Source organism: Phoenix dactylifera, unplaced genomic scaffold (genome assembly GCF_009389715.1).
Source record: "Phoenix dactylifera cultivar Barhee BC4 unplaced genomic scaffold, palm_55x_up_171113_PBpolish2nd_filt_p 000674F, whole genome shotgun sequence".
NCBI classification, from domain to species: Eukaryota; Viridiplantae; Streptophyta; class Magnoliopsida; order Arecales; family Arecaceae; genus Phoenix; species Phoenix dactylifera.
The window spans coordinates 198,484-210,000 of NW_024068061.1; the positions used below are offsets into that span (position 1 = coordinate 198,484).

The 11,517-nt window shown below is 49.9% G+C and overlaps 1 protein-coding gene across 1 annotated transcript; it reads left to right on the top strand.

The window, feature by feature from the left end:
* The first annotated feature begins 969 nt into the window (after nt 1-969).
* Nucleotides 970-1,887, top strand: LOC108511531. Its single transcript, XM_017844398.1, has one exon. It carries the CDS (start codon nt 970-972, stop codon nt 1,885-1,887), a length of 918 nt encoding a protein of 305 aa, XP_017699887.1.
* The last annotated feature ends 9,630 nt before the right edge of the window (nt 1,888-11,517 follow it).

Consider the following 11,517-nt stretch of genomic DNA (forward strand, 5'->3'; position numbering starts at 1 on the left):
CTTCAACTCCACCATGGGGTTACGGCAGGGATGTCCCTTATCGCCATATTTGTTTATTATCTGTGCTGACATTTTGTCCCGTGCTTTGCAGAGAGTGTGCGCCAGCCGGAAGCTGGAGGCCTATGTTTCAGCACCGAAGGCCCGACCTATTTCCCACTTTTTTTTGCTGATTATTGTCTTCTCCTGACTAGGGTACGAATTTCTGAGGCACGGGTCCTTCGCAAGGTGGTGGCGGACTACTGCACGGCATCCAGCCAGAGAGTGAACTTTCTGAAGTCAGCCATTTCTTTCAGCTCCATCATAAAGACCAGAGTCAGACAGAAGATCCGAAGGATATTGCAGATACCGAAGCAGGAGGGGACGCTGACCTACCTGCGAGTCCCCATCATTGGCCGGAGGCTAAGGGTGGCAGAGTGTTCGGGCCTGGTGCAGGGGGTCCAGAGTAGGTTGGAGGAATGGAGGGCATCCTCCCTATCCATGATGGAGAAATTGACACTGGTCAGATCGGTGTTGGGATCCATACCGGTGTATCTCATGGCCAACACTGTGGTACGGAAGACGATTCTGTTGAGGATCGAGCGTCTTCTTCGGAGCGTCTTGTGGGAGTCACACAATGGAGGCCACAGAGTGCATCTGCTGGCCTGAGAGCAGGTTTGCCTTCCTACTAGTGAGGGTGGTCTAGGGGTGCAATCCCTCCTGGAGAGGCATGAGGCTTTCATTGCTCGACACGCAATTCGGTTTATGCTAGAGCCACACGGCCTCTAGAGTCAGGTGATGGCAGCCAGATATGGTTGAGGGGGTTCAGGGGTGGCACGGAGAGGTCGTCGAGTCTCCTTCATGTGACACGAGATCGGAAGGTACCTACCGACTGCATCGGCAAACATCAGGTGGTTGATAGGCGATGGACAAAGTATTGATGTGACCAGCGATCCGTGGGTGGACACCCTTCCCCTGAGGTGTTAGCCGACCATGGTTGATACAGAGGCAGTGGAGGGACTACGTGTGTGCGACCTCCTAACACCAGGAGGGGCAGAGTGGGATGAGGCCAGACTTCGACAGCTGTTCGGGGTACACCTAGCTGAGAGGATCCGGTCCCTTCCGTTACCAGGATGTGCGGGGCCAGATGTCAGGGTTTGGGGTACCTCGAACCGGGCCAGTGTTAGACTGGAAGACCTCTCCCGTGTTATCCAGCCGGAGCATGAGCCAGGGCCGGATTGTACTTGGATCTGGAGGTTCGGACTCCACCCGAGGGCAGCCCTCTTCTTATGGAAGGTATTTTGGGACTGCCTTCCGACGAGAGCAGTGCTGAGCAGGCATGGTTGGGGGATCCTCGCAAAGTGTGGGACATGTGGAGCTGAGGAGTCGGTGGACCATGTGTTTTTCCAGTGTACATGGGCCAGATCGACAAGGCAGTGGACATGGATCCCACAGGAGGCTCGGAGTGAGGCTACAATTCCTTCAGGTGATACGATAGTGGTTGGCCAGTTCGCGGACTTGTCAGAAGGTCATCAAAGTGACTTGCACAGCATATCAGATCTGGCTGACAAGAAACGCTCGTACTTTTGGCGAGCGCAGGGTGTTACCGAGGTTGGTTGCGGAGTTTGCTCGAGCATAGGCCATGGAGATCGGGCCCACCCTTCTTTAGATAGACCTTTGACAGCTTGGGACACCTGGGTTTTTCTCTCTGCTCCGACAGCTCCTCAGACGGTGTTTTTCACCTGTGAGCCTCCACCCTCGAGCTTCCTCAAGGTCAACTTCGATGGGTTGGTGCTGGATGGCAGTACGCTGGGCGGTGCAAACTTTGTCATACGGGGCCCGCACTCTAAGATGGTGGCAGCAGGTGGCTGCCAGCTGTTTGACACGTCGGTTCCAGAGGCAGAGCTGTGAGTTGCCTGGGCAGGTCTTCGACATGCGCGGGTGGTGCTGCAGGCCAGTTCAATCATTCTGGAGGGCGACTCGGCCACGATTATCGGGTGGATTCAGAGAGGGTCGAGGGGTGAGAGCACAGACCACCCCTTTCCGCGATATAGGGATGATGATGAGAGATGGGGGGCCGTCCAGGCCAAGCGTATATTTAGAGAAGCCAATGGAGCGGCCGACTGGGTGGCTGCCTACGCGGCCTACCACTCAGGGTACACCTTTTAGTTAGGGAAGGGGGAGCTGCCACCGGTACTCCACGAGCTGTTGTATTTTAACTTTATTGAGTGTATTTGTACACACACCGTATGAAACCATACTGATATTTGGATTTGAAATCAATAGCATGGACGAATGTGTATACCATAAAAGAGTTGGAAATAAATTTGTAATCTTGTGCTTCTATGTAGATGATATACTGATCTTTAGGACAGATCTTCAGATAGTTGATGAAGTAAAATAATTCTTAAGTCATAAGTTTGATATGAAAGACTTAGGACAAACTGACTTAATTTTAAATACCAAAATAATTAGAAGTGCAAATAATATTGAGTTATCCCAAAGTCATTATGTCGATAAGATTCTTAATAAATTTAATTATATTGATTGTCAGCCTGTCTCTACTCCCTTTGATCCCTCTACACACCTTAAGAAGAACTTAGGAACTCCTATCCTTCAAAGCCTATATGCTCAAATTATAGGCTTGCTAGGATTTCTAACAAATTACACCAGGCCAAACATAGCATATGCTATGAGTAGACTTAGCAGATATATTATTAATCCAAATAGAGATCACTGGACAATATTAGCGAGATTCCTTAGTATCTTAAGGGTACCAAGTCTTATAATTTGCACTTTAGTGGGTTTCCTGCTGTTCTAGAAGATTATAGTGATGCCAACTAGATCAGCGATACCTTAGATGTTAAATCCACCACGGGATATGTCTTTCTTCTAAGATGTGCTGTTGTGTCTTTCAAATCCACCAAACAAACCTTGATATCTAGGAGTACCATGGAGTCTGAACCGATAGCTTTAGACACTACTAGCACTAAGACTGAGTGGCTCAGAGATCTACTAATAGATCTTCCTGTAGATGAGTCACTTTTACCATCTGTTTTCTTACATTGTGACTGTAAATCTGCAATAGATAAGTGCAACTAAGAAAATTCTAATATAAAAATGAACAGGCACTTAAAAGTGCGTCATAAATCATTAAGATATAAATTGAAAAATAATATTATTGCTTTGAATTTTGTAAAATTAGAAAATAATTTGGCTGATCAGCTTACAAAAGGTTTGTCAAAAAAAGTAGTTCTAGAGTCGTCGGGAGAGATGGGGCTAAACCCATAAAGATAGATCACCACGGTGGGAACCCAAACTTAAAAGATTCAATGTATAAAAACAAATCGGAATGTGACTAAGAGGAACACTGTTTTATGTTTTCCTTATCCCTATGGTGATAGTGCTCATATTTGTATAACTCTTAATGAGTCTGAGATCCAAAAGGTAGGAGCTTCCTTACTAGCTTCATTATTAGGACTTACCTATATGTACAGTCGTGAGGCCGCGATTATGGAAAATGGACGATTTTCTAAAAAGCACATGAAAGATATCTGCGCATGGCCATATTAGCGCAACCCGCTTAAAATCCAGATTGGGCTATATTATATGTGCTGTTGATTTAATCTGAGCCATGGACTGAGGTTCAAGATTAAAACCACTTTAGATCCACAAATGTAATCAATTGTCACTAAGTGAAGGTTCAAACCGAAAGGTACATACACCTATTACATAATCTAAGATATCCAGCATTTTGTTTTGATTTTAAAATTATTTAAAAATTAATTTTTGTGGGGGATTGTTGGAAAGCGCATGCAATCATTTTCGGGCCGCGTGCGCAATTGCCAGGCGCCCGTTGTGGTTCTTTTTTTTTTTGGAATAAAAGCGGGCATTTTCCACTGGGAATACGTGAGCCAGCGTCCGCGCCTTCCACGGACACGTCTGCAAAAAGACCTATTTGCCCCTGCACAATTACCCCTATAAATATCCATTAATTTCATCTCTTTCGGAACACTAAAAATTAGAGAAAAATATCAGAAAAATTTTGGAGAAAAGTTCTTCCTCTTAGCCACTTTATTTTTTATTTTTGCAATTTTATTTAGCATATTTTATTTTTTTTATTTCGTTCTTTACTGGATCTGCAAGTCCGATCAGGTTCAATTTGGCTTCTTTCGAAATGTATCGAAGAATAAGTTTAGGGTCATCGTATCTTTGAGGAGGATTACCGGGATATCCGTACGTGGGGGCAAACACTTCTTTGGGACAGCGTCTACGCACTTCGACCTGCCTTCAATTAGGCTATTTTCTCTTACTTTTGTTTTAAATTTAATATTAGTAGATCTATAGAATTTGCTATTTTATGATTTGAATTTATTAAATGAATAGATTTATTTTGTGCTAGAATAAATTTTTTTTGTAGCATAATAGATTTATTTTGATGCCAAATAATATATACATATATATTATTCTTTTTATAATTTTTTATTAATTGCAATTATAAATTTATTTGTTTATTTAGGTGATATATTGCTAACACTCTACAATCTGCAATTATATTTTTGCTCTTATTTTCACTCTATTTGGTTTTTGAGGAAATATTTGTACTTTTATATTGATTTATTAGTTTGTATCCTTTAACATCTCTAATTACTTTTTGGTTGCGTATTGCTATGAAACTTTTTGGTCCCCTTTGATTTGGACTTCACACCTAAGTGCAACCAGTTTGATCTGAGATTATGGCTGATATGCCACCCAAACAATAATGAATATATGTCAGCTGTTAATTTATGTCTCCAGCAAATCAATGGTAACTTAACATATTCAATTTTACCATCGAATCAGAATGAGGTTGCAGAGTGTAATTACTGTAGAAAGAGCTTTATAAAGATTTTAAGTAGGTGATAGATATGTCTTTATCCTGATGCTGATCATCAGAAAGATTGACAACGTACGAACTTGGTATTTTGGATTGGGCTTTCAATGTCAGGATGGAAATGGCACAAAGTCTTGTACTGCAGCAAAGTTTTGAATTATCAAGGACCATAGTTTCATAGTATGTATTAGTCTTTATTAAAGTCTTGTAAGGACCAGAGTTTCACCGTTTGGGCAGATTTTACTTTGTAGATAGAGATGGTACTTTGAAGTTCATGTCTATGCTGCTGTCAACTTTGCTAGTGGCGTGCGCAGGAAATCATCAGGTGAAGTCCCTGCAAGAACGACTCTTTCAAAGATGTCTTGAATGATGGATCCAGTCCAGTGGCTGTCCTTGTGAACTGAAATGAATTGTGATCCAAAGGGAGTTGGTAAAACGCCATGGATGCTTGTTTCTGAGTAGAGCTTTTGCACTCCTCATCCAGCATAATCGGCACCATGGTAAGTGATTGCAGGAGGTGGTCATTCACCTTTGAATGTCTCTGACATTTCTCATCGTCTGTACTCCCACGATACTAGAAGGAGACTGGTATTGATTCTTGCAGCCCTGACAGCATGCAATCTAGCTGCATAGCTGCCCTTCAAAGGTGCCTTCCCCTGGGTAGCAGGCCCTGGGAGCGAAACTTTTATTTGATTAGTTTAAAATTCAACACATTTCCTTTTGTTGTGATCTTCTATTGATGTTGTGAGTCCTTTGGGCTGAACTGACCCATTTTGGTGGCTAGGTCCACGGTTGACGCATTGACTTGTAACATCGTTAATAAAGTACATAAACATCTAAAAGTAATAGAAATAAAATTAATAAATATAAAAACAGACCCTATAATTAATTTTAATGTCAATGTATAATAAGAAGAGCTTGCTTCATTTTTTTTAACTTGGCATGTTTATTTGATGACAATTTGTATCACAATTATATAATTATAAAGGTTAATCTGAATTTATCTAATTTATTTCAGTTAATTATATAATCTTGATCAAACTTTTTTTATAACAAAGTTGTACAATGCATATTTGTTTAGAAACATTTGATTTTAAAATTAAAAGTTACAAAAGTATTGATAATTAATTTATTTGTTATACCAAACATATAAAAGTTTTAGTTATTAAAATAATAACGTTGTTGAAGGTATGTAAAAATTGGATTAAGGTTTTTACTACCTTTCTACTGTAATAAAAATTGATTGAAAATAGTTGGTATAAATATAGTTATTAATTTCGATGTGACCCTACCTAAAAATATTAGTAGGGGGTTCAGTGGGTTGGCTGTGACCCATCCTAGGTTTTAAAGCATTGCTTGATATTAATTTCGTTAATTTAACTGAAAAAATTATTGTTATTTTTAAAGATTTCCATGCTTGCTCTTCCGTCAACGTGTTCATTTGGAATCCATGCTAGAATGACCATCGCTTAGGCAGTGTTGCTGGTGGTCCAAACCGAGAACGATTGACACAGCGGTGTGAACGGGGTTCCGTTTGAGTTGCCTTGGTTGGTGTTGATTGCGCTCCACCTTCCACCGGAAAACCTGCAAGCAAGCCTCGCACCACCACTGGGGTAGTGGGGGCCCTCCGACGATCAAGTCAGAGGAGATTGGAGGAGAAAGAGAGATAATAGTAGCAAGTAAGAGAATGCTCTGGAAGTTCTTGCTTACCCCCCCTTCTCCCCCCAGCCGCATATATACCAGGCTGGGGGGTCCTTCTGGGGGGTTGGTCATCGTGTAGCACGATGGAGCTGCCACTGACATGGCCGTTACAGGGCGTCGTGGGGCAGCGCTGGGTACGGCCATGACAGGGTGTAGTGGAGCTCCGCTTTGTACGGCTGTTACAGGGGATCGTGGAGCAGCGCCGGATACGACCGTTGCAGGGAGTAGTGAAGCAGAGGGCCGCGGCGTGCTTCAGGGGAACAGCCTGTCGTTGTCGAGAGATTACCGACTCGGGGTCGGACTGCTGGATCAAGGGGCAGCCGACTCGGGGTCGGGCTGCGAAGCCGAAGACATCCGACTCGGGGTCGGACTGCTGGATCAAGGGGCAGCCGACTCGGGGTCGGGCTGCGAAGCCGAAGATATCCGACTTGGGGTCGGATTGCTGGATCAAGGGGCTGCCGTAGTCTTCCTGGGCGCGCGTGCCGGTCACGTGGGGCATGGTGGCTAAGTTCCCCCGTAACAGTAGCCCCCCACTTCCGAGCCTGGAACCAGAAGGGGAACGGGTGAAGGGAGTGATGCTTCGAGATTGCCGCCATCCCTCGGAGAGGCGCGCGCGCTTCGAGCTCCCCGCCTTCTTTATGGCGTATGGCGGTTGTTGCTGACCTGGCAGTCTGAGGATTTCGGCGGACATCCTTCCTTAATGGCGTCGATTCGCCTTTGGGGCGCGAGCGACCCTTCGGCAGCCAGGCGTCCTCTGGCGTCACCGAGGTGTCATCCACCTTTCCGCCTATTTAACCGGGGGCCCTCCTCCGTCCGCCTTTCTCTTTACAGACATCTTCGAGTTTCTCCTTTGCGCTGCCGTCATTGCCGTCGGACTGTTCGCTTGCTCCTCCTTTGACGCTCTCGGAGCCGTTCTTCCTTCTCTTCCGGTGAGTTGCCCCATTCTTCAATTTAAGGCTCTCCATACTTTCTCCTTTTTCTTTTTAACTCTTGGTAGCGTCTCGCTGACTCCCGACTCTTGAAATTCTTCTGGCGCTAGGCCAGGTATCTGAGGGTTAGGCCTCAGGGAATTCTTCCGGCGCTAAGCCAGGCATCCGAGGATTAGGCCTCAGGAACTTCTTCCGGCGCTAAGCCGGGCATCCGAGGGTTAGGCCTCAGGAAATTCTTCCGGCACTAAGCCAGGCATCCGAGGGTTAGGCCTCGGGAAATTCTTCCGGCGCTAAGCCAGGCATCCGAGGGTTGGGCCTCAGGAAATTCTTCCGGCACTAGGCCAGGCATCCGAGGGTTAGGCTCAGGAAATTCTTTCGGCACTAAGTCAGGCATCCGAGGGTTAGGCCTCAGGAAATTCTTCCGGCACTAAGCCAGGCATCCGAGGGTTAGGCCTCAGGAAATTCTTCCGGCGCTAGGCCAGGCATCCGAGGGTTAGGCCTTAGGAACTTCTTCCGGCGCTAAGCCAGGCATCCGAGGGTTAGGCCTCAGGAAATTCCGCTCGTTGGTCGGCCAAGGCTGGCGCAAGCCGAGGCGACCGGTCGGGGCTTCAGGCTAGTTTGCTCCCGGGATGATCATCGGGTTAGCCTGGCATCCGAGGGCCAAGCCTCGGGAGATTCCGCTCGTTGGTCGGCCAAGGCTGGCGCAAGCCGAGGCGACCGGTCGGGGCTTCAGGCTAGTCTGCTCCCGGGATGATCATCGGGTTAGCCTGGCATCCGAGGGCCGAGCCTCGGGAGATTCCGCTCGTTGGTCGGCCAAGGCTGGCGCAAGCCGAGGCGACCGGTCGGGGCTTCAGGCTAGTCTGCTCCCGGGATGATCATCGGGTTAGCCTGGCATCCGAGGGCCGAGCCTCGGGGAATTCCGCTCGTTGGTCGGCCAAGGCTGGCGCAAGCCGAGGCGACCGGTCGGGGCTTCAGGCTAGTCTGCTCCCGGGATGGTCATCGGGTTAGCCTGGCATCCGAGGGCCGAGCCTCGGAAAATTCCGCTCGTTGGTCGGCCAAGGCTGGCGCAAGACTGTTGCTGGTGGTCCAAACCGAGAACGATTGGCACAGCGGTGTGAACGGGGTTCCGTTTGAGTTGCCTTGGTTGATGTTGATTGCGCTCCACCTTCCACCGGGAAACCTGCAAGCAAGCCTCGCACCACCACTGGGGTAGTGGGGGCCCTCCGACGATCAAGTCAGAGGAGATTGGAGGAGAAGGAGAGATAATAGTAGCAAGTAAGAGAATGCTCTGGAAGTTCTTGCTTACCTCCCCCCTTCTCCCCCCAGCCGCATATATACCAGGCTGGGGGGTCCTTCTGGGGGGTTGGTCATCGTGTAGCACGATGGAGCTGCCACTGACATGGCCGTTACAGGGCGTCGTGGGGCAGCGCTGGGTACGGCCATGACAGGGCGTAGTGGAGCTCCGCTTTGTACGGCTGTTACAGGGGATCGTGGAGCAGCGCCGGATACGACCGTTGCAGGGAGTAGTGGAGCAGAGGGCCGCGGCGTGCTTCAGGGGAACAGCCTGTCGTTGTCGAGAAATTACCAACTCGGGGTCGGACTGCTGGATCAAGGGGCAGCCGACTCGGGGTCAGGCTGCGGAGCCGAAGATATCCGACTCGGGGTCGGATTACTGGATCAAGGGACTGCCGTAGTCTTCCTGGGTGCGCGTGCCGGTCACGTGGGGCGTGGCGGCTAAGTTCCCCCGTAACAGTAGCCCCCCACTTCCGAGCCTGGAACCAGGAGGAGAACGGGTGAAGGGAGTGATGCTTCGAGATTGCCGCCATCCCTCGGAAAGGCGCGCGCGCTTCGAGCTCCCCGCCTCCTTTATGGCGTATAGCGGTTGTCGCTGATCTGGCAGTCTGCGGATTTCGGCGGACATCCTTCCTCTTTTTAACTCTTGGTAGCGTCTCGCCGACTCCTGACTCTCGAAGTCCTTCCGGCGCTAGGCCAGGCATCCGAGGGTTAGGCCTCAGGAAATTCTTCCGGCGCTAAGCCAGGCATCCGAGGGTTAGGCCCCAGGAGATTCTTTCGGCGCTAAGCCAGGCATCCGAGGGTTAGGCCTCAGGAAATTCGTCCGGCGCTAGGCCAGGCATCCGAGGGTTAGGCCTCAGGAAATTCTTCCGGCGCTAAGCCAGGCATCCGAGGGTTAGGCCTCAGGAAATTCGTCCGGCGCTAGGCCAGGCATCCGAGGGTTAGGCCTCAGGAAATTCTTCCGGCGCTAAGCCAGGCATCCGAGGGTTAGGCCTCAGGAAATTCGTCCGGCGCTAGGCCAGGCATCCGAGGGTTAGGCCTCAGGAAATTCTTCCGGCGCTAAGCCAGGCATCCGAGGGTTAGGCCTCAGGAAATTCGTCCGGCGCTAGGCCAGGCATCCGAGGGTTAGGCCTCAGAAAATTCTTCCGGCGCTAAGCCAGGCATCCGAGGGTTAGGCCTCAGAAAATTCTTCCGGCGCTAAGCCAGGCATCCGAGGGTTAGGCCTCAGGAAATTCGTCCGGCGCTAGGCCAGGCATCCGAGGGTTAGGCCTCAGGAAATTCTTCCGGCGCTAAGCCAGGCATCCGAGGGTTAGGCCTCAGAAAATTCCGCTCGTTGGTCGGCCAAGGCTGGCGCAAGCCAAGGCGACCGGTCGGGGCTTCAGGCTAGTCTGCTCTCGGGATGATCATCGGGTTAGCCTGGCATCCGAGGGCCGAGCCTCGGGAAATTCCGCTCGTTGGTCGGCCAGGGCTGGCGCAAGCCGAGGCGACCGGTCGGGGCTTCAGGCTAGTCTGCTCCCGGGATGGTCATCGGGTTAGCCTGGCATCCGAGGGCCGAGCCTCGAAAAATTCCGCTCGTTGGTCGGCCAAGGCTGGCGCAAGCCGAGGCGACCGGTCGGGGCTTCAGGCTAGTCTGCTCCCGGGATGATCATCGGGTTAGCCTGGCATCCGAGGGCCGAGCCTCGGGAAATTCCGCTCGTTGGTCGGCCAAGGCTGGCGCAAGCCGAGGCGACCGGTCGGGGCTTCAGGCTAGTCTGCTCCCGGGATGATCATCGGGTTAGCCTGGCATCCGAGGGCCGAGCCTCGGGAAATTCCGCTCGTTGGTCGGCCAAGGCTGGCGCAAGCCGAGGCGACCGGTCGGGGCTTCAGGCTAGTCTGCTCCCGGGATGGTCATCGGGTTAGCCTGGCATCTGAGGGTTGTGTCGCTTGTCACTCGACGGGATTTCTCCGTGTCCAGCTACGATCGTGTTTCTCCTCCTCTCCAAGCGTCGCCTGGGGAACACCAGAAGGGCATTAAATACTAACTGAATCGTTACCTGGGAAATCGGACCGCCAGTTGCTGCTTGCAAGGAGTGTCAGTTAAGCGGCCGCGATACGCGCGTTCTTCGAGGCGGATGCGGCCTGGGCGCGCGCGGAGATACGTGGACCGAGGGATACATGCCGCCCGGAGTGTCCTGCACAAAGAATGCAATTAAGGAGAACGACGCTTAGGAGATCGTGGGAGGATACGCCTCGAGAGCCGGAACGGCTCCGGATTCGGTGCGCCCGCCTTTATTGGAGCCACCCGCATCGGAACGACCGGGGGGCCTCGTAAAACAAAATATCAGCTGAGCTTCCACTATCAACAAGAACACGCCTTACATCATAGTTTGCCATAGTGAGGGAGATCACCATGGCGTCATCGTGGGGAGTCTGAACCCCCTTTACATCCTCATCAGAAAAGGTGATTACATTACCGACCCTCTGCCTCTTTACGATGGCCGTCCCTGACGCTTCCGCCGAGCCCCCTGCGTTCCTCACGGGCCGTGAGCAGCCCCCAGTGATAGTGTGGATCACGCCCGCAACGGGTCGATTCTGCTCCCGAGGCTCCGGAGGAGCCGGGTCGGCTGGACGCGGGTCCGCGGGGGGACGTCGGTCGTTCACATATTGATGAGAATGCAAAATGTCATATTTTTCTTTCTTAATGTTTAGTCTTTTATACTTATTTTGTGCCTAAATGTACTCATTATTCTTATATTTTGATTTAGG

Excerpts from the sequence above, each read along its gene's own strand:
- LOC108511531 (XM_017844398.1), top strand. The coding sequence starts at position 970 with ATGGTTGATACAGAGGCAGTGGAGGGACTACGTGTGTGCGACCTCCTA.